This window comes from Anoplopoma fimbria, chromosome 7 (assembly GCF_027596085.1).
Source record: "Anoplopoma fimbria isolate UVic2021 breed Golden Eagle Sablefish chromosome 7, Afim_UVic_2022, whole genome shotgun sequence".
NCBI lineage: Eukaryota > Metazoa > Chordata > Actinopteri > Perciformes > Anoplopomatidae > Anoplopoma > Anoplopoma fimbria.
Genome location: NC_072455.1, coordinates 14,347,535 through 14,368,353, shown reverse-complemented (window position 1 = coordinate 14,368,353; position 20,819 = coordinate 14,347,535). Strand labels below are relative to the sequence as shown.

Here is a 20,819-nt window from a genome sequence, read left to right as displayed (position 1 = left end):
GTATGTGTGTGACCTTGTGTCGCAGCCGTCATTGATTGGGCTGGAGCTGTCAATCGATCAGTCTGGTCTGTGTGTGGAGATAAAGGTGTTTCTATCTCTGGACACTCCAGTTGCCAGGTGGGAGCAGAGAAGAGAGGTGTGCAAAATAGAGACTGTGGGCCACATTTGGCCTCGTTGCTTGAATATTTCCGTGTGCCTGCAAGGGTTTTATGACGGGTTTCATTAAATTCAAGTTTAAGACGGATTTTGAAAAAAACAACTTGTTTACTGGTGGAGGTTCTCAAGTGTGCACTGGCATTGTGCACGATAAGCAGTGGAGTATGAGAAGTTTGAACCCTGGTCACATTTGATTTTTTATTGAATTCAAAAGGTGGAAACTTACTGGGCCGGTCTCTTAAAGCAACAGAGCATTGTTGAAAGTGCATAACAAGTATGTTGCTGATTTCCTGTTGGCTTGACACACAGCTACAGTTTTTTTTTTCAATAACTTTTTCCTTTTACTGCTCCTATAAATATATTTTAATGTGCAGTTTATTTATACATTTTAAAAGTTTGTGACCTGGCTGCAATGTTGAAAAAACTAGAGCCAAAACCTGGCACCGCCCACCGGGTGGAGCAAACATTCTCATTTTAAAGCTAAACAGTAAAACAGTAAAACATGTTTCTGAAAACATTTGAGGCAAGAAAATAGACAATGCAGTAACAGAATCTTGATTCATATTGACGCCTGCTTAGTTTGATAGTTTGATTGGAGTTCACTAGCTTCACAAGCAGTGATTAACAGCTGCTTTAGAGACTTCTCAGCTCTGAGTGGTAGTTTTTCTTGGGATGACTTGGAATATCGCTAACTCCTTTACCGCACTTTAAGGAGGCACAGGAACTTGCTTTTTACACAGATTACCTGTCTCATGAACTACTGTCAGGATATAGTGACAGTTGGAGAAAATATGATACAATGTTTTTTTTATTGAAGATACCAAATGTAGCTTTAATACCATACGTAATGAATTTACCTCTGACACGTCATGCAACACGGCTGCAACTCATGAAATTGAGACTTTTTGTGAAATATTGTACGCTGAGTGCTTAATGGGCTTTAAAAGATACAGTATAATAGAACATGAATGTTATTAAAATGCATGTTAATATGATAAGTATCTACATTAGCACACCATAACGCAATTTGAGGTATTAGCCCACTGGAATAATGTCACAACACAGACATAAAGATACACAAAAGCCCAATCTTGTAACATGTGTTCTTCCACATAAATAGATTTTAAACAAAGATATTTAGTTTAATTTAGCCATCATTGTGTCAGTTTTATGAATCCTGTAAGTGCAGCTATATTTGATGTGGCTGTTCAACATCTGTCAGTCATTGAATTGGGGAATCAGCAGGTATCAGATTGCAATAATTTTCCTCCCTACTTATCGTGCAAAAATTCCTGTATCATTGGGTCCCTGGGCGCACATGCAGGGCAAAGATACACACACACATACATACTGTACGGTCCGTAGTGGCTGACTGTACCACTGCATGCTATCTCACCTCCTCATATCTAATCTAAGAGAAATACTTATATGTTGATAATGATGCAGGAGAGATATGCACAGTGCCTCACCTCTCTTCACAAACACGCCGCATACAAGGACTGATAGCGGAAAAACCGAGCGCACCTGAAACCGGCGAACAAATATAGAACACAAAGAGGCATGAGGGACTTCACAGACTTCGAGAGATCTTATATTCTCTTTGTCTCTTTCTGTCTCTCCATCTCTGTCCCAGCTTCCTGCTCCTCCTGGCTCTACTTGTTCTAATGTTTTTAGGGGTTTTTTTTTGTTTTTTTTCTACCCGCAGATGAAAAGTAGAGAAAAGAGCATTTGCACACCTGAGTGAATAGAGCTTGCAGGTGCGTGGGAGGAGAGCTATGGGAATCAAACAGGGTCTCTCTCTCTCTCTCTCTCTCTTTGTCGATGCTGCTCACTCTCTCACTCCTGGGGTGTTTTTTTTTTTTTAACAGTGCTTTTGTTTGTATTGGAAACTTGTGGGTGTGTGAGAATGTGTGTGTGTGTGTGTGTGTGTGTGTGTGTGTGTGTGTGTGTGTGTGTGTGTGTGTGTGTGTGTGTGTGTGTGTGTGTGTGTGTGTGCGCGTGTGTGTGTGTGTGTGTATGCATGCACATAAGTGTGTGTATTTGTGTGCATTGCTCCAATTGGGAGCGCTGAACACTCTTGGACTGTATTTCAAAAACAACCCACAGGTTTCGGTTGACACGACCTTTACTTGCAGATTGCTCCGTCCGATACAAGTGCTTGGCTCTGGCTCGCCCTGATGACCTCATAGGGTCTTCACACGGCCATAACTCCAAACAAACCCCTCGGAGTAAACCAAAACAAACTGCGCTTCGCCATTTGCGGTCACTGCAAGGCTGGCAGTAACAACAAACAGGCCCGAGGCCAGCACAGCATCAGAGCAGGACAAAGCAATGACAGACACACACACACACAAACACTTAAAAACGACCCTGAAGAACAAATGTAACCATACTTCCCTAAACACAAAATCCCACACAAGTTGCATTGAAGGACAAATCCAGGGACACACGGCAAAAAAAAGACTAAAATGTATTTTCTTCTTTTGATGAAAAAAAGAGATATAAATTGTGTTTAAGGCAAACAAGTGAAATTAATAAAATCTTGTCAAATACAAAAATAATACCCGAAAAAACATCCTGAAACCTCATCAGGTCATTTTTTGCAAGTACTGTTCTGTCTCCGCCCGTGGCCAGGATCACATAAATCTCAAACCTAATTACTCTAAACACACCCGCCCAATCATCACCATCATCACTGGAATAAACAAACACAATCAGAAATCAGCTATGCAATCATAACAACCCCCCACACACACACACACACACACACACACACACACACACACACACACACACACACACACACACACACACACACACACACACACACACACACACACACACACACACTAAACTCCGGTTCTGCTTCCTCGACTCACCGATGATGTAGTAGTCGTGCATGCTCTTGAACTCGTGGCCCCAGAGGTTGGGCGAGAACTCCTGGAACTTGATGGTGAAGCGACGCTCGCGGGTGGGCTCGTCGCAGGTCAGCACAATGTTGGGGGGGCCGGTCACCTCGCAGCGGTCCGCCTGATCCCGCACCGACACCAGGTAGAGCTTGTAGAACTCGTACTCCGGCGTGGACCTGGCCATGTCCAGCGGAGGGCAGATGAGGTCCAGCCGGTCCCCGATCTGAGGGTACAGAACGTAGCCCTTATCGTCCCTGAACCTGGAGGGAGGAAAGGAGGAAGAGAAAGATTAATTATAGTCTTTTGTTTCATGCGGTATAAACCAGCACAGAGTTATCCGTCCTTGCTGCAGAATGAGCAACAGATGGGTCCTTTTAAAGCTCTTACTTCTCTTACTTCTTTCTTATTTCTTCTACTTCACTGGGAACAGGTGCCTTTACAGAGGAACTGCAGTGAAATCAACTGCACAAATTAATTTTTATCCACAAAATATCACGCAATTCCTGGTTGACCCAATGAAGTGGTGGAGAAAAACTGAGGAAATATAACCACCAGTTGACGATCCCCATAGGGAAAATAACAACCCCCAAAAGAACTGAAAGAAGAACTGAGTTATTAGAAAAGCATTCATTGGTGCTTTTTCTTTCTACTCACCACAACTTCCCCGCAGAAATGACTTTCAAAAGCAAACGACAGGCTCTTACAAGAGGATGAACAGGAGCAATGTTTCTACTCAAGGCGAGATAGAATTCAAAACAAAAAAGACTGCAAACAAATGTGATACAAAGCCAACAAAAAAGCTAGCAATAAATACACTCATGTGAGTGTGCATAGGAAATGAAAAAGAAACATTGCAAACAACAAAACTTTTTTTCTTTTTGGCAGAACACATTTTCTTGTTTTTCAGCTCTTGTATTTGGAAGACAGAACTGAAGCATGTCAATGGAGGAAGGTACAAACAGACAACTATCGCTGCAGAACCGAGCTGTCAAATCTCAGGTATGTACAGTTAATTAGTTTGCTAATTAACTGTTTTGATGTCTGTCATCCACATCTGATATGAATGATGTGCAGTCTGTTTGTTTATGGCCTAACTGACGATTTGACACCTGCTATCTGTTAGGAAACCTGCAGTCCCGAATCGCTTTTAATGCAACAAAAATATGCTTGAAAATGGTTTATCAGCATCATCATCATCATTACACCGTGGCTTTCATTTAGTCGACAGCTTTGATGGTCTTAATGATCTTAAAGGGCTTTTCTGGGGTTAACGCTGCAGCAGGTTTTAAGGAAAATATTTCACATGGAAATTGAAATGAATTCTGCATATCAGCAAATTTGGTCAAAACCCAGTTTGTTTGTTTTTTTTGCAATATGGTGGTCTGGCTGGCTGGCTGTGGCTGCACAGCTTTCAGAGGTCGAGCAGAGAACATGAAACACAGAAGTCAGAGGGGCATAAACTCAACAAATGACTCAAAGTCTGTCACTCCTCTCACAGCGCAGGGCCAGCTCTTGCTGATAAGGCCAAATACTATGAGTTATCAACTTAGCCCCTGAGGCCTATGATGACTTTAACGCTCCACGCAAGCACACATGGCTAACAGTGGGGAATCAGAAAGTAGTCCTCGTCTATGCACACACACCCCTCGTGACTTTATCTCAGGTTAAGCTAAATGTCACCCCTGGCAGAAAGAAGGAAAGTGTTTACAGTAGTAAAATATGAAAAGGAGGAGGAGATTTGCTGTTTTTTTTCTTCACACAGAATGTTAAGTGACACTTTGATGTTCAAGTGGGAGGAAGCAAAATGCCTGTAATGTTAAGAAGCCCAGTCTTCTGTTCCCGCGGACTCACACGCTGCTTCTGTTTCCAAGAAATCCACACGAACACTTGGGAGTCACAGCACTCAAACCGGCTTCGTTATTCTCTCTGTTCTGCTGTCAGACAACTGTTTGACCATTAAAAACTAAACAACACAGAATGGACGCACCGAGAATTATGTCGCCTAACTGTACTGTTCAAAAGAGGAAAAAAAATTCCTACTAATGTCATATTAGCGACAAATTAGACTCTCATTTAATTCGTCCAAATGGGCTGAATCAGTGATGTTTTCTTTCTGGCTTCCTCTTGAGCTACCAATTAATTATTAAAAACAAATATGCAGTAAATAAAGGAGCTAAGTTGATTTTTATTGTTATAATTTCAGCTGGAAAAACATCAACTTCCTTTGCATGTTTCTCATTAGTAACACCCATTTGTGCAAATTAAAGAAGCACTCAAGAGATCTAATATTTCCCTTTAATAAAGTTGAGGGACTTGCAAGAGGCAGATTTTTCCACATAACGGTCAGAATTGAAGCAAAAGAGGGCTAAAATATATGACTTCCCTGACGTGGGACAAGCTCCAAAAACAACGGATCCTACATTTCCCATTGTGCAACTTTATAGCACTTTTTGTCAGACCCTAACTGCCTGCTAACTCTGTAAAACTCCCCTAGTTTTTAACAGGCTTTCCATTAAAATATGGAAGTCTCCAAGCCCAAACTCTGATAGCTGATGACATCACTATGACACCAGCAGGCTTATTTCCTCAGACTTTAGAAGTCTCCCTTCAGAGCCACAAAAGACATAAAACTGTTTGCACGGTCTGTGTAGCAATGTGTAAAATCGGTGGATTTTAAAAGTGCAAGTGCTGCCCAAACTGCCGTTAAAGAAACAAAGCTCTCCAAAAATGTTGACAGTGAACAAGAGAGAGCAAGATGAGCTCAATTTTGCTGTCAGAATTAGCCTTGCTTGTATCAGATCATCTTTGTTTTTGTTCCCACATTCAACTTTTGGCTCCACATTTATCCTCCTGGTCATGCAGGTTTTTGGTTGTTTCCTTAAAGCAACATTATATGCTTAAGGTGTATATCAGGTTATACAGGACACATTACAGCTCCAGTCGGAAGAAACGGAAGGATTTTACGAGTGTAATTTCTTGTACCTGCATCTTTCTGACCACATCCTCCATTTCCATGCAGGCTACATCTACCTCTTAGCACTGCCAGCTAATAGCCTTAAACCTGCTGTAAATTGAGATGTAAAGCTTTATCTGTTGGTGTGTTTGGCTGGCGGCATATACCGGAGGGGAACTTGAGAAAGCAGACTGAACGGCGGAGGAGCTTTAGCTGAGGCGGGCCCAGAGGCCTGCTGGGAAGCCACTGTTCCACTTCTCATTACCCAGGTCACTCGGGGTTATCAGGCAATACTTAAACTGGAGAGGTAGGCACTCAGCTTCACTCAACACGTACACGCATATTTCACCTTCCTGTCGGCTTCAGACAGGCGAGCCCGTGCACTCGGGCCATTTATAGAGTATGAACTGTAAACATGGTGGAGGTTCCTGAGGCGTCTGCAGCACAGCCTAAACAGAAAAATCTATTCAACACACACACACACACACACACACACACACACTCACACACACACATACACACAAGCAGGCCCATACAAATGCCCTCCTGCTAAACACAAAAGGTTTGCCCAAACACATCCACCCACGTCCAAACACACAGGTTTAGTTTTCCCTAAACATGAATGCTGAAACCCACTGACTGACACACACACACACACACACACACACACACACACACACAAAACACACACAAAAACAAAAACTCTTATAAAAACAAGCACCTTTTGCTTCCTGCATGACGCATTATGTGAGAGTATCTGATGGTTGCCTGAGTCACAGTCGAGCTGCATTGCAGAATGGCAGAGGAAACACACGAACACACACACACACACAACACACACACACACACACACACACACACACACACACACACACACACACACACACACACACACACACACACACACACACAGAGATGATATGAGTGTTAAGGTAAAATGCCATCGGGCAGGTGCAGTGCTTGAAAAAGAAAGAAAGAAAGAAAGAAAGAGGGAGGAATCAGTGAAGTGAGAGAGGGGAGTGGAAAAAAAATATTGAACATGCAGGCAAGGTATGTAGCGACCACAGAGAGGAATGGAGATGTTCCGATTAGGATTCCTGAACTCGAATATCGGCCGATACTGAGTACCAATCCCATACCAGTGCTTTAATAACAAAGAAAAGTTCAAAAGGTCATAATTTCTTCTTTAATATCTACTTTATAATGCTGTGAAAACAACTGTATTTATTAAAGTTTCTCACCAAAAATGTTTGTACAACATACCATTTAAATTCATCATGATAAAGTTATAATTTAGCATTTTTACTAAATAGAGCTTGAACATATCATCATGTAACTCATTGCAACCTCCATCAACGTTAGCTGTTAGCGCTGTTACAGGACTGTACTGCTCACCGTCTGCTAACAGCCAACGTTACCTTTGTTCACAAAGTAGCATTTTTAGGGAAAAAATAGGGTGCACGAGATTGTTAAACAGAGGTGTGTAGTACAAGTTTGCACATGTGCAGTAGCGATGGGGCAGGATGCAGGGATTGGGCAGCCATTGACACGTGATGATGTTGTTGTTCCTGTGTCACGTAAATGAGCTGATATCTTATGCGATAGCCTGATATCAGTTCGGTGCATAGACATGCTTACTAGCCGATAACCGATGCAGGATTTTAGGCTGAATCAGAGGAATTTCTGATACTGGTAACAATATCGACACCACAAAGAAATGTGGTGAATAAGCAGAAAGGAAACAGAGAAGGGATGAGAAGGAGAGAGAAAGGAAGACGGGAAGAAGGAAACTGAATTCCAGCACATTCCTGCAACAGAACTCAATTTTCTGATAGGCTCCATGTTCAAAGTGTCAGATTTGCTGAGTTAACCCAGGTTAACCTTGTGTGTGTGTGTGTGTGTGTGTGTGTGTGTGTGTGTGTGTGTGTGTGTGTGTGTGTGTGTGTGTGTGTGTGTGTGTGTGTGTGTGTGTGTGTGAGTGATAGTTGTGTGTGTGTGTGCACTGTAAACAGGATGGGGTAGGGACACCTTGTCCCAATCACATCATGTGGTAGAGCAAGCAAAAAAGAAATAGCCTGCATTTATCTCAGAATTCACACTTTCCCCGTCCTCTGTGTGACGCCCTCAGAGTCAACAAACCCGCACTGCATTCAAACAGCAAGTATGGTGAGATACAATCACTCACATTCGGTTTTGGATGTATTAAATCCACCTTAAAAGTCCAGTGTCTGAAAGTGCAGGACAGTTTGTGAAGCTTGTGAATCTTACAGTCAGACACACTGTGATGCCTCCAGATCAGAAGAGAGGAAGGAGAAGTGAAGTGAGGTGAACTTATAAACAACTTTTAGGAGTTCGTCTGTGACGTCTCATAAGGTCTAAATAAATCATCCCATTCAGTAACAGCCCTGAGCAGCATTACGTTTTCCCTGTACTCTTTTTTTATGCCACATTTTGCTGTGAGAGAGACACTCTCTCTCTCTGTCTCTGAGTGTCTGTTTTTTTCTCTGCTACTCTCCCTCATCTCTTTTTGGCTGTCCACTCTCTCCTTCTCCCCCCCCCCCCTTTTCTCAGCCGTTAACAATAGAGCCATTCATGTGGCCACACTTTGAAACATGGCGTGGGGGGTTGGAGGGGGCCAGAGGTGACACTGAGGAGGGAAGAGGAGAAAGAGGAGGAGGAGGAGGAGGAAGAAGAGTTGGGGGGGCTTTCCTTTCTTTTCTTCTACAAGGCTCTTTTATGAGCGAAGAAACATCATTTTCTCAACCCAAGCGTCGCCCCGCCGCGACCCCCGAGCTGAGCCGAGAAGACTCAAGTGTCAGTCTGCCTGACCTCCCCCCGACCTCTAACACCTCCTGCTTCTCACCCTCCACTCTCTCCTCACCCTTTCAATGCAGTTATCAACATATAAACTTTGAAAATCTTTAATATCCAATTTTCCAATAATAATTTTACAATTCCAAGAGATTTCAAAGCTTATAAAAGCCATCAATGCCGTCGTGGACTCTTTTCCTTTGCGCTTGGTTCGTGTGTTTGTTTCTGTCTTTTTTTCTTGTCCATCTGCATGTTGTCTGCAGTTGTACCTGCTCTGGGCGGCGTATCGGACGGCTCGAACATTTCACAGATTCCACAGCGGCAACCCGAGCCGTGTCCGGACCAAAGTCGGGCACACAGGTGCAGCCGGCGGGGAGGGGGGACACACACACACACAAGGGAAGGTGTGTGTGTGTGGCAGTGTGTGTCTGTGCGAACATGAGAATATGAAGGGGAGGCGGGGTTGAGGGAGGGCAGACGAGTGTGAGCACCGAGTCCGTGAGAGAAAAAAATCCTACAAAACGAACGAAGAGATGGAGAGAATGAGGAGACGAAAGAGAGAGGTGGGATTCAAAGTGATAGAAAAAAACAAACACATACGGACAAAGAGAGAGCAAGAAGTCGGACAGATTGCAACAGAACACAATGTGGGAAAAGTGCAAAAATCAGACAGAAGGAGGATGAAAACAAAGGGGAGAGGGAAGGACACTGAAGTTGGCACCAAATAAACTACAATGAAATCAGCGTGGCAGATTTACTCCAAGCTCCACATCAACTTTGACCTCCTCCATCCTCTGTGGGGGGTTTTGTCCTTGAGGTAACCACAACCTGGTGTGAGCAGGAAGCCGAGGAGAGACAGCAAAGGGCCGATCTATTAGGGAATAATAAACGACGGCGGTATTCGGTTCTGTGGCGGGGGAGATTTATGGCGGGCCCGGTGCATAAAGCTGTCTGCACTAATCTCATGGTATACACAGCGTAATCACACACACAGGGCCCGGGCCCCCCCCCACCACTCTCTTTTAATGTACACACGCTGTCAGACGCACGGCAGGGGAGCACGCACACTAAAGAGTGGCGAACCGATCGGCTACGGGAGGAGAACACACTCTATAGGACAAGCATGCACGCACACACACACACACACACACACACACACACAAACACACACACACACACACACACACACACACACACACACACACACACACTCTCACACACACACACACACACACACACACACACACACACACACACACACACACACATGCTGAGCTGCAACACCTGCAGGCCATCTAGTAGCTGTCTCAAGTAAATCCACTGGGTCTCATTTGCAGAAGAGGTGCTTTTACAAAGAATGCCCCAACGAGCAAACGAACGCACACACACAGCGGAAAACGTCCATTTTGAACATGTCATTTAAGCCCACATGGAAACCATACTGTTGAAGTTAAAGCTCTGTGCCACAATTCCCTTTATTCCAACGCACCTTCATTAGCTTTAATGAATTTCCTTTTAAACAAATGTTAAAGCCTCAAAAGAAAGAATAAAAAACAATTTAAAAAAAAACTAGCCTCCTCTGGTATGATGAAAATGATTCAAGATATTTGGAGAGGTTAAATTATCTCACTCTACTGACAGACTGTTTTACCTAACTTTAAGAAAAATATTATTCCAAGCCTCAGCGCTGGATTAAATCACATGCTGCGCTGGATTTTTTGCAGAGCAGCCACACAGAGAGGGGACTGCAGCGGCTATCATTTTCCACTGTTCTGCTGTAGCAATCAGTACCCCTATAGGCTGTGCAGCCCCGAAACACCGGCCATATATAATGTAAAACACATGGTCGGGAGTATATAAAACATTCTGTCTTTGACAAAAAAGATTCAGGAGCTTTTAAATTTGATTCATGCTGGGGTCTTTTATCTTGACCTCATCTTTGATCCGTTCGGTAATCAATGCTGGTACAAGCCAGTGTGAAGCCCATTTTGCAGGTTGAACTTGCTATTACCATCTGTAGCTGTGTGAGAGTGTGAGGTCATCCTCTGAAATATTACTGAATTAATACTTTGTTCATGTTGTTACAGAATTATTTCAGTCTGAAAGGATTAAATTGTTCATTTAACATTCATAAAGCACCTTAGATCTTAGGAAGCACACACTTAAAGGACATTTTCCAGTTCCTGTGTCATCTCTGACACAATATTTGTCATCTTAAGCTGTTCTTGTAATTAATAATCAATGATCATGATTTAGTTATTTGAAATTCAGCATCATGCACTGCAGCCTTTGCTTCCATCAGTGCACAGGGCAGACAGAGGGTTTTAAAATATCCATAATAATTATTACTGTCTTCATTAAAGAACCATATACCCTGGAGAAGAGCTGCAGAAAGTGGTCTTTGACTGTGTGTGTATAGAGCTGGAGAGGGAAAGAGATACATTTGTACGAGACCGAGGGAGACGGAGAGGGGTTAGGGAGAGACAGAGAGGGGGGGGAGAGAGAGCTATAATGCAAATTGATGAGAGTTTGAGTCTCTAGAAGGCATGGCCCAGATACCTCCGAACATTTCTATTATGGATGAAATGATGGAATGGATGCTAGTTCAACGGGGACAGATGGGGAGAAAGTCGAGTTACAAGCTAGGTTTCCATCCAAGAACTTTTGTTTTGTAAACTAGCATCCGTTTAGCTAGAAAAAGGTGGATGCAAGAAGCACATTTTGAACAAATTTCTTCAATATAAAAAAAACAAGTTTGCAAAATAACTTGAGGAATATGAGGATTTAATGGAATGGTACAGCTGCAGACAGAAACATTAGCAGCTAGCTAGTGAACATAGTGAAGCATCTAGCAGCTAAAGAGCTAAAGAAAACAGAGTTCCTCCCTTCACCCCCTGGTTGCTGGCTGCAGTAAAGGTCTGACGCCCTCCATGTTTCACGCTGATGAATGTTCAGGTGTTCATTTTCTAAACTAGTTATTTAATGAAATAAAAAAGATATGATTGACAGCTGGGATTCTCACTTTCTAACTAGCTGTGGCCGTACTCAGCTGGTGATTGGTTCAGGCGGATGTATGGGCAGGACCTTAATGCGGCTCCACTGCCTGATCACTATTGTGGACTCTCTGGCTACAAATGACATCAAAAGCAAAAGACGGCAGCTATCGTATCTGGGATACTTTGGCTTCACTTTTGTACAGTGGGAGGAAAAGGGAAAATGCATCCTCCATATTGTTGGAGGAGACCAAAAATGAGCTAACACAGCAAACATGACTCAAAACTGATCCTGAACATGGCTTAATTTACAACAGTTTGCCAATACCATAACAAGGCACTGATATTTCAATGTTTTGTTTTCACGTTGTTATTTCAAGGAGCAAAAAAAGCAATTAGTGCAACTATAAATCTACATAAATGGAAACAGAAGGGGAAAGCTGGAGGTTGAAGGGTTAAAGAGAAAAATTGGAATAGAATAAGAGATAAGCCAACAATGAGGAGCAGCGTGAACATGGGAGAGAGGAGCGCAAGGTTGATGTAAAGTCAGTGAACGCTGGAAAGCCCTCAGGAATGTTGGTGGTGAGAAACGACAACTGCGGTAATAGTTTCCATATGGTGAGAGAGGGAGGTAAAAGAGAGTGAGAGAGAGAGAGAGAGAGAGAGAAAAGGTGGTGGAGGGAAAGATGGGAGGTGGTAGTCAGCAGGTAGGGATGCAGAGGATGTTTGAATAGTTAGATGGCATCATGGGACTTTGAAGGTAACTGTGTCCTTGTCATCACACACACACACAAACACACACTCCGGTCCAGAGGCGGTCCAGGATGCTGCAGCGTCTGTGTCACATCCAGTACATATCACATCCAGCGTAGCCACGGAGACACGGAATGGAGGCAGGCTGGATGCCTTGGCATTTAAAAGGAGCACGTACACACACAGTGGGTTTGTCTCTCCTATAGACACACACACACACACACACACACACACACACACACACACACACACACACACACACACACACACACACACACACACACACACACACACACACACCTTCATCCCCCTTGTTGCTGCGCTCCTGCTGCGTTCAGTACAATCCATATGATACAATGCAGCAGATGAGCGTATCACATTATGTTGAAACTTGTGGCTGCACTGTGAAGAGAAACCAGAACTAACTAACCGACTATGGAAGAAGACTTCTCCTCTTTGAACAAAGCTGAACAATGCATCCATATTCAGGTCAACCGAAAACTTTTTCTCAAGCAAACATCTCCCTCTCTCTTTTATCTCCCTCTCTCTTTTTTCTCCTCATCTCTCTCTCATTTGCATCCTTGTTCCTGGTTTTTTTTCTGCTCCTGTATCTCCAGCTCAGAGCTTTTGTTCGTGGCTTCTTTTGACTCCTCCAAACATTCACTAGAAGTGAGTTCTAGACGCGGCTCTGTGTTCAGTCCCGTGTCTCACTGAGCCTCCCCCCCCCGCTCTACTTCTCATTCCTCCACCTCTCCGTACCTTTCTTCCTTACCGTCTTTCTTTTCTCTCCAACCAAACCTTGTCACTTTAGATGTTTGCAGCTTTGCTTTCATTCAAGTTTTTTCAAAAACACTTACAGAAATGGAATTATGAAAAAGAAAAAAACTATTAGCCAGGATGTGGGGTTTAATAATTGCATGTTCATTTCAAGCGCACTTTTGAATCTTGGTGCATTTTAGGAGCATGCTTTTAAATCTCAGTGTTTTACATTTTCTTGCTTTAGCTGAGTGGTGTCTATTTTTACATATTTTTAATATTAATATTAAAATTAATAATGTTTTGCTTTGTATTATAATCTGTATTAAACCTTGCTACTTTTACTCTCTTAAAATGCATATTACAGTATCTTTTTACATACTAGTCTCTGGGAGATCTCGAGGCTGTCACTGTCCTGTGAAAACAACGTAGCTCCAGAACAGCAACTTTACAATATTCAATAAAACATCTCTGTTTTCAGCTGTGTGAAATATTATTTTAGTTATTTTTTTACTTAGCCTTATTAGTACAATTAATCTAAAAAACACATTCTGGATTTTCATTAGACAGCAATGATATATTAATCTCTAAATCAATAGTAAAATATTGTTTTCCCATGCCTGCCACTGTCAATAATGATTACTTTCATTATTGATGAATTAATTTATTAATCTTATCTCTTAGTCAATAAAATCCCATCCAAATTCCCCAGAGCCCAATGTAATGTCTTCAAGTGCTTATTCTGTCTGACTAACAGTCCAAACCCCAAGATATTATTTTATATTCTATATTCAAGACATTGAATTGAAAATTATATCAAGCAGGGAAACCTAACATTTTACAAGGTGGATAAAGAGAATCTCTCTTGCTTTCATTCATCCATTATCAACATTGCTGTCTGGTATGTTCCTCCTGTCTGAAACTGTGACTGAATATTTTGCCATTTTTCAACAGTGACAACAGAGTTGGCAGTATTTCATGCTTCTGTCTGAAATCAACCTGATGACGTGCACTAACCAGCAGCGGAGAGAAGCCCCAGTGGAGACATTAACAGTCCTACCATGAAACCGAACCATCTCTCCGGGGATCAAACAAACCTAAAACAGTATCCTAGATCGCTTTCTCTTTCTGTTCTCTTTAACCGTCTCCAACCACCATTTCCTCCTGCTCCTGTGTTCCCCCCACACACACATTTTCAGCATGTACTCTGGATGATTTGCAGTAGTCTGGATTGGGCCCATTAAGGTCGTCTGGTGGAGGTGTGTGGTGATAGAGCACTGCAAGTCCTGACAAATTTGTGTGTGTGTGTGTGTGTGTGTGTGTGTGTGTGTGTGTGTGTGTGTGTGTGTGTGTGTGTGTGTGTGTGTGTGTGTGTGTGTGTGTGTGTGTGTGTGGGGAGAGGAAGAGATTGAGAGGGCCCCCAGTTCACAAATGGATACACCTACACATGTGAACCCCTCGACAGGGGCTGAAGGAGACCCTTGAGACGGACACGAACAAACATGCGCTCCAGACCCCCTGTAACTCCCAGTGAGGTCTGCAGCGTGTTTAAGAGTATAGCTCATGATGACATATATGCACACACATACATTGATGGTGGCAGCTGGTGTTAATGCCTGGTGTGGGAAAAGTCTTTGAGCTTCGACTCATTCACTCCAACCACCTCGCTAATTTAATTAGGTCACACAGGGCTCTGGAGGACTGAAGGTTATAATGCATGCAGTGGCTCTCATTCTCTATGCTTCACACACACACACACACACACACACACACACACACACACACACACACACACACACACACACACACACACACACACACACACACACACACACACACACACACACACACACACACACACACACAGAAAGAGAACCATCCAAGGGCCGTCCCTCTGGGAGTGAAGGAGTGAGGTGAGGCACTGACCTGCCACAGTGGGGGTCACCTACATCTCCAAAGCTATGCGTATGCGTGTGTGTGTGTGTGTGTTTCCACATGCGTTCATGCATGTAGGCGAGGGTCCCCTCTCCCCATCTGTGACCCCGAAGGATGTGTGTGTGTGATTGTGTGTAAGTGCTGGCTCAACTTTGCTCCGAAGAGGCCACAGGGTGCAGGGAGTCTGAAACTTTAGCTAAAGGCGACTCAACTTAAGCTCAGTCAGGCCACAGTGTCAGGAGAGCAGTGTAATCCATAGGGGGCCCCTAGGGGCCACCAAATATGCAGGGCTCCTGGGACATGGATTTTCTTTCTTACCAAGCTGCTGAGTGTGTGAGCATGCAAGTATTATATCCATGTTTATTTGTGTGTGTGAACCATACCTCAAAAGATAAGGCTGGTGTTAGTCTATATTTTTATTAATTTCTACAAATCACATGAAAAAATAAAACCAACAATGGGTTGTCACTCCAACTAAATGTTCCAACTCCTATACCCTGTCAACTCAAGTTCCTACACTCTTAGAAATACAAGGGCTATGTAGAACCATATTGGGTTCTTCCCTTTGTCCCCATAAGTGAACCCTTTCTGGTTCCTGGTAGAGAATTGAATAAAGGTTCCAACTGGAACCCTTTCGAAACCCACATAAAGAGTCACGTCCAAAAATCAAGAACATAGCAGCCAGCTCATCAGTGTGGCTCAATCATTTATTTCTAATAGTTTCTGGGGTCTATGGCACAGGATATTGATCCACCGACTCGTAATAGAATTAACTTATTGTGGGGATCTGTTGGTATACAAAGAAACATATTACAAAGTAATATCTATGTGTTTAGGTTCAGGATAAGGTTATGGTAAGGGACTAATTATAGTCAGAAGAAGGTTTTCATAAGGATGGAAGTCCAAGGATATGTGTGTGTTTGCTGTGTGTATCCCAACAGGGGCCTTGTGTATCTGCAGCAGTGCTTAATCCACCATTGGAAATGGGAACCTGGCTTCCATTCGGTTTTCCCCAAAGGCTCCGAGCGGCGCTACCTGACTCCCAGACTCTCAGCTACTCCGACTCCAGTGGAACGCATCTTGAAGCGATTTGGGGCTCAAACCCTCTGCTGCTGCCCCCCCCCCCTCCCCCCCTTTGGCTCTCCAACCCCACACCCTCCCCCTCCTCCCGTTCCTCGGCTGAAGGAAGCTTTAAGGGCTTAGGGGAAAGCGCTGGAGCGGCAGTCCCGGCTCGACCCAGGGGTTGCAGAGCCCCGCGGTAAAATCAACAGTTAGCCCGCCGCAACAGCAGAGAGTCCGAGCAGTCAGGGAGGGAGGGATGGATGCGTCCATGAAAGTAGGACAGGGTCCAGGGCTAGCTAGGGGCTGCCTCAATTGCAAACAGACACACATAAGTGCAATCACACGCACACACACGCGCAAACACACACACACACACACACACCTGCACACAAACATGCTGAAAGAGAAAGCCTCCAGGTCATCATAAATCCTATTCACTCACGTCAGGATATTGAAGTGTGTCATGCCAATATTTCAGTGCTGATAGCTTTGCCAGAATGTGTGTGTGTGTGTGTGTGTGTGTGTGTGTGTGTGTGTGTGTGTGTGTGTGTGTGTGTGTGTGTGTGTGTGTGTGTGTGTGTGTGTTTGAGCAAGTCCGTGCGCGCACCTCGCCACTTCTATCCCACTTTATTTTCTAAAGAGTGGCTTTTTCAAAAGTCGCCCGGGTATTTTCAAGGGGCCTGTCTAATTCATGCAGGTGAAGTGTTTTAAAGTTCCATTCCCAGTTTACCTGCGGGGCCTGGAGCACACACAACAGAGGTGTTGAAATAATACCTCTCCCCTCCCTCCCTCCCTCACTTTTATCACAACTTCTATCCTTTTGTCCTTCACTTCCCTCCACACCTGCCTCCTCCTGCTGCACTCCTCCTCTTTCTTTCCATCTTTTCCTTATCCTTCCTTCTCTTCTCTGCTCCTTCGCTCCCCACCTCCCTCTCTGCTCTCTCTCTCTTCTTTTTTAACCCACCCATCGCTCAACCTCTCTCTCTCTGCCTCTCACAGTGTTTGAAGCAGAGTGTTTGTCTCTAGGGCTGGATGATTGACAGCTGAGAGAGAGCCAGGCAGCTCTCTGGTGACAGATAAGGACTTTGGCTCTATTACTCACTGGGTCTCACAGACACACACATACATACACACACACACACACACACACACACACACACACACACACACACACACACACACGCACACAAACACACACACATAAATTCTCACCGATCCTCCCACATGCACGCATATTCGTCTGTGCGCACACACGCACACACACACACACACACACACACAGTGAAACACTCACTCCAGGTCCCATGCTGCACCCACAGTTCGGCAGGGAGCAGACAAACCTATTTGCATTAGGAAGCAGCGTGTAAAATAAATAAAGAATCGGATGAATCGAGGAATAAATAGACAGGAGGCACGGCTGGGGATGAGTGTGACTGATTTGCAGGGTGTGTGTGTGTGTGTGTGTGTGTGTGTGCATGCTCTGCTTTTCAACCTCTGGGCTCCCGAGTGAGGAAAGCAGCAGTGCAGCAGAAGAGACACCCAGCACACCCTGTTGAACACACACATTCATAAACACATGCACACAGTCGAATACACATGAAAAGCTTCTACAAAGCCCGAATCATTATGGTAATGGAATATGAAAGGGTCTAAAAATACTGTTTTATTCCTCCCCTTGTTTCGGGGGAACTCCGGAGAGACCACTGGCTAACAATGAGAGAAGGAAAGAGGGAGACAGAAAGAAAGAAAATAGTTTCTCCTCCTGTCTGCTTTTCCATGAACATCTCCCTCTGCAGCCACCCAAATCTCTGGATTGCAACCCTCTTCCTTTCTTCAAAGAGAGAAATTGGATTGAGCGCAACTGGTTCAAATTGGGTGCATGTTTATGTGTTTGGCAAAAGAAATACCTCAGTGACTAGTTGATTGACAGCTAAAAGTGAGAGTGAGATGGCGAGAAGGAGAGGCAGCAGGCGCATAAACAGGTGCAACATCAGATAGGGAGAGAAAGGAGAGCAAACGTGGAATTAGACGAAAACACGGAGAGTTATGTAAGTAGTGCAAGAGTGAAAAATAGGCTTCAAATAAAGGAGAAACGGAGCAAGGAGGAGAGAGCGGGGAAGATGAGGAGGGATGGATGAAAGCCTCCGAGATGTCATGCTGGGTTACAGGTGTGTATGTCAGGGAGTCGTAGGGGGGGAAATGAAGGGAGAGATGGAAAAAAAGGATGAGTGAGGAATAATAAGGCCGACCCCCGGCAGAGGAGCGTGGCAGGTGAAAGGACAACTGGAGGCGAAGCGAGGTTGGAGAAAATGGATGGACGGCGGGGAGATGAAGAAGAGAGAGAAAGTGTTGAAGGCAAGGACGCGGTGATATAACAGAAGGAGAGGGAGAAAGAAAAGAAATAGGCTAAAGGCATGACTAAGGAGATGGCAGGCTCAGCGTGAGAGAAAGGGGGAAGAAAGGAGAGGAGGGCGTCCGGCGGGGACAGAGGTTTAAAAGTGAGCGGAGAGAAAGAGGAGGTGGTGACAGAGATAGACGCAGAGCATGAAAATGGCCATTGTCATCTCTTCTCAAACACACAGACGGGAGACAAAGGGAGCTCGAGCGCGAGCTGCTTTTTCCAGCATCTCTGAGATGACAATAGCTATTTGTCTTCTCATCAGAGAGCGCAGAGAGGAGAAAAGTACAGAACACACCGTTCTTCATCTCCGTCCTCCTCAATCTCCCTCCTCTCCGCCCCTCCCCCCCTAATCTCCCTCCCCATGCCATGACACACAAACACCCTTAAACACAGTTTCTCTCCCTCAACATGCCATAGATCTAAACAGCTCTAACTCTCTGTTAATGGGAGGTGGGTGCCAGGGGAACCTCCGCACCCCTGTCCTCCCTTATTTGAGGTTAGAGGTTAAGGGTCACGCTTGGCTGCTGATGGTGCATCCTGCCAGACAAAGCAGATTAACACACATACACACACACACACACACATACAGGGCGAGCAGTGGTATGTCACCCCTCTGACCCTTCCCCCTCCCAGCTTGTTCCAAAGCCTCGGCCTCATTGGGTGAGATAACATCATATGTTGCAGGTTGCACCAATGAGAGGTCAAGGCCTCGATTGTGCGTGCGGTCAGCGATCAAACCGCCTCTTGCCACAGGCGCTGATGTCACTGTGGAGTTAGTATTCATAGCAGACAAATTGCGGATAAACACTGGCCGCCATTTGGTTTCGTCCTGTGTGATCTTCCACATCTCAGACGGTCATGTTTGCCAATTAGTGGGCGCTTCGACCCGCCAAAGACACATTTATCTTATTATTCACACTTAATATAGCACACCTGGAGTCTGAACCCTGTGCTGATGCCATGCTCCACTCACTCATCTATAAGATCAACTCAATTCAGTCTCTAAACTCAATAAGAATCAGAAGAATGTTATCCTGGCAGTGTTTAACTCAAAATTAATTTCATTTAGTCTTTAGCCTGACCTCGCTCTGGCTGGGAATTTAAGATAAGATTAATATGCAAACTCAATTTATGCTATCGGCTTAAATAATGTCATATTTTATATCTCCGCAGTGGGAAGTTGTCCTATGGCCTCGCCAACCCTGGACCTCCACCTCAAGGGTATTTTCCCTAGCCACAAGGACTGAATGTTGCTCCGCAGGCATTTTACAATGTTATGTAACTAAAGATCATTTCAGAAAAAAACTTTATTAAGTTATTTCTATCTAACTCTGTGTTTAAACCTTATGGTTTTAAGACAATATGTATTGCCTCCATATGGCTCTCAACATGGCAACGGCTGAGCAGGAAGATGGGCACTACTCTCAGAAATGAGAATATTCAAACCAGTTTCCAGAAGAAATCAACATTTTAAAAATGCTTCCAGAATTTTAGAAAAAAGTAAGAAAAATAAGCGAACAAGTAGATTGTTTTGGAAACCATTTGAAATAATCTTGCTGCACTGACAGATCTTTTCACTTGTACAATAAAAGAAAGACTTTAGGGACTGAATAACGAGATTGTTCGCTGCGTAAATAATTATCTTCAGCATAACAAACAACAACAGATCAGTGTTTGAGGTCCTTCACTCCCCTGTTGATCCGTGTGTGAGGTCTTCCTCCTGATCTGGAATCAGTGGGCAGCTCTTCTAGTGTGTTTAGAAGTGTTAAATGGCCCCCTGACCTGCTGCAGTCTGTTATTAGGCCCACCGAATGCCAGGCCTGCTAACTCATACTGGCATCAATGCCCACGCCTGGCAACACACACATCAGTCAGATGCACTAACTTACATGTGCAAACTCTTAGACAGACACACAAAGACACCACGGGCACGCAACAGAGGGTGAATCGCCAGTGATCCTCCTCCTCCTTATCGGTGGGTTGCGTTCCGCCTTAGCCGTGCATACTGTACAGTCATTAATCATGATTCTCATTAATTATCTATGCACCCGGCTGGCTAATTAACACATCAGCTCAAGCAGAACTAATGC

The 20,819-nt window shown here is 44.2% G+C and overlaps 1 protein-coding gene across 1 annotated transcript in view; it reads right to left on the bottom strand.

Annotated features, from left to right (window-relative positions):
- The window catches only part of efnb3b (ephrin-B3b), a 74,948-nt gene that overhangs the window by 34,580 nt on the left and 19,549 nt on the right, over nucleotides 1-20,819 (bottom strand). The window contains exon 2 of the mRNA XM_054601587.1: nucleotides 3,036-3,325. Within this exon, the coding sequence (XP_054457562.1) occupies nucleotides 3,036-3,325 (290 nt within the window). The remainder of the gene's footprint in view (nucleotides 1-3,035; nucleotides 3,326-20,819) is intronic.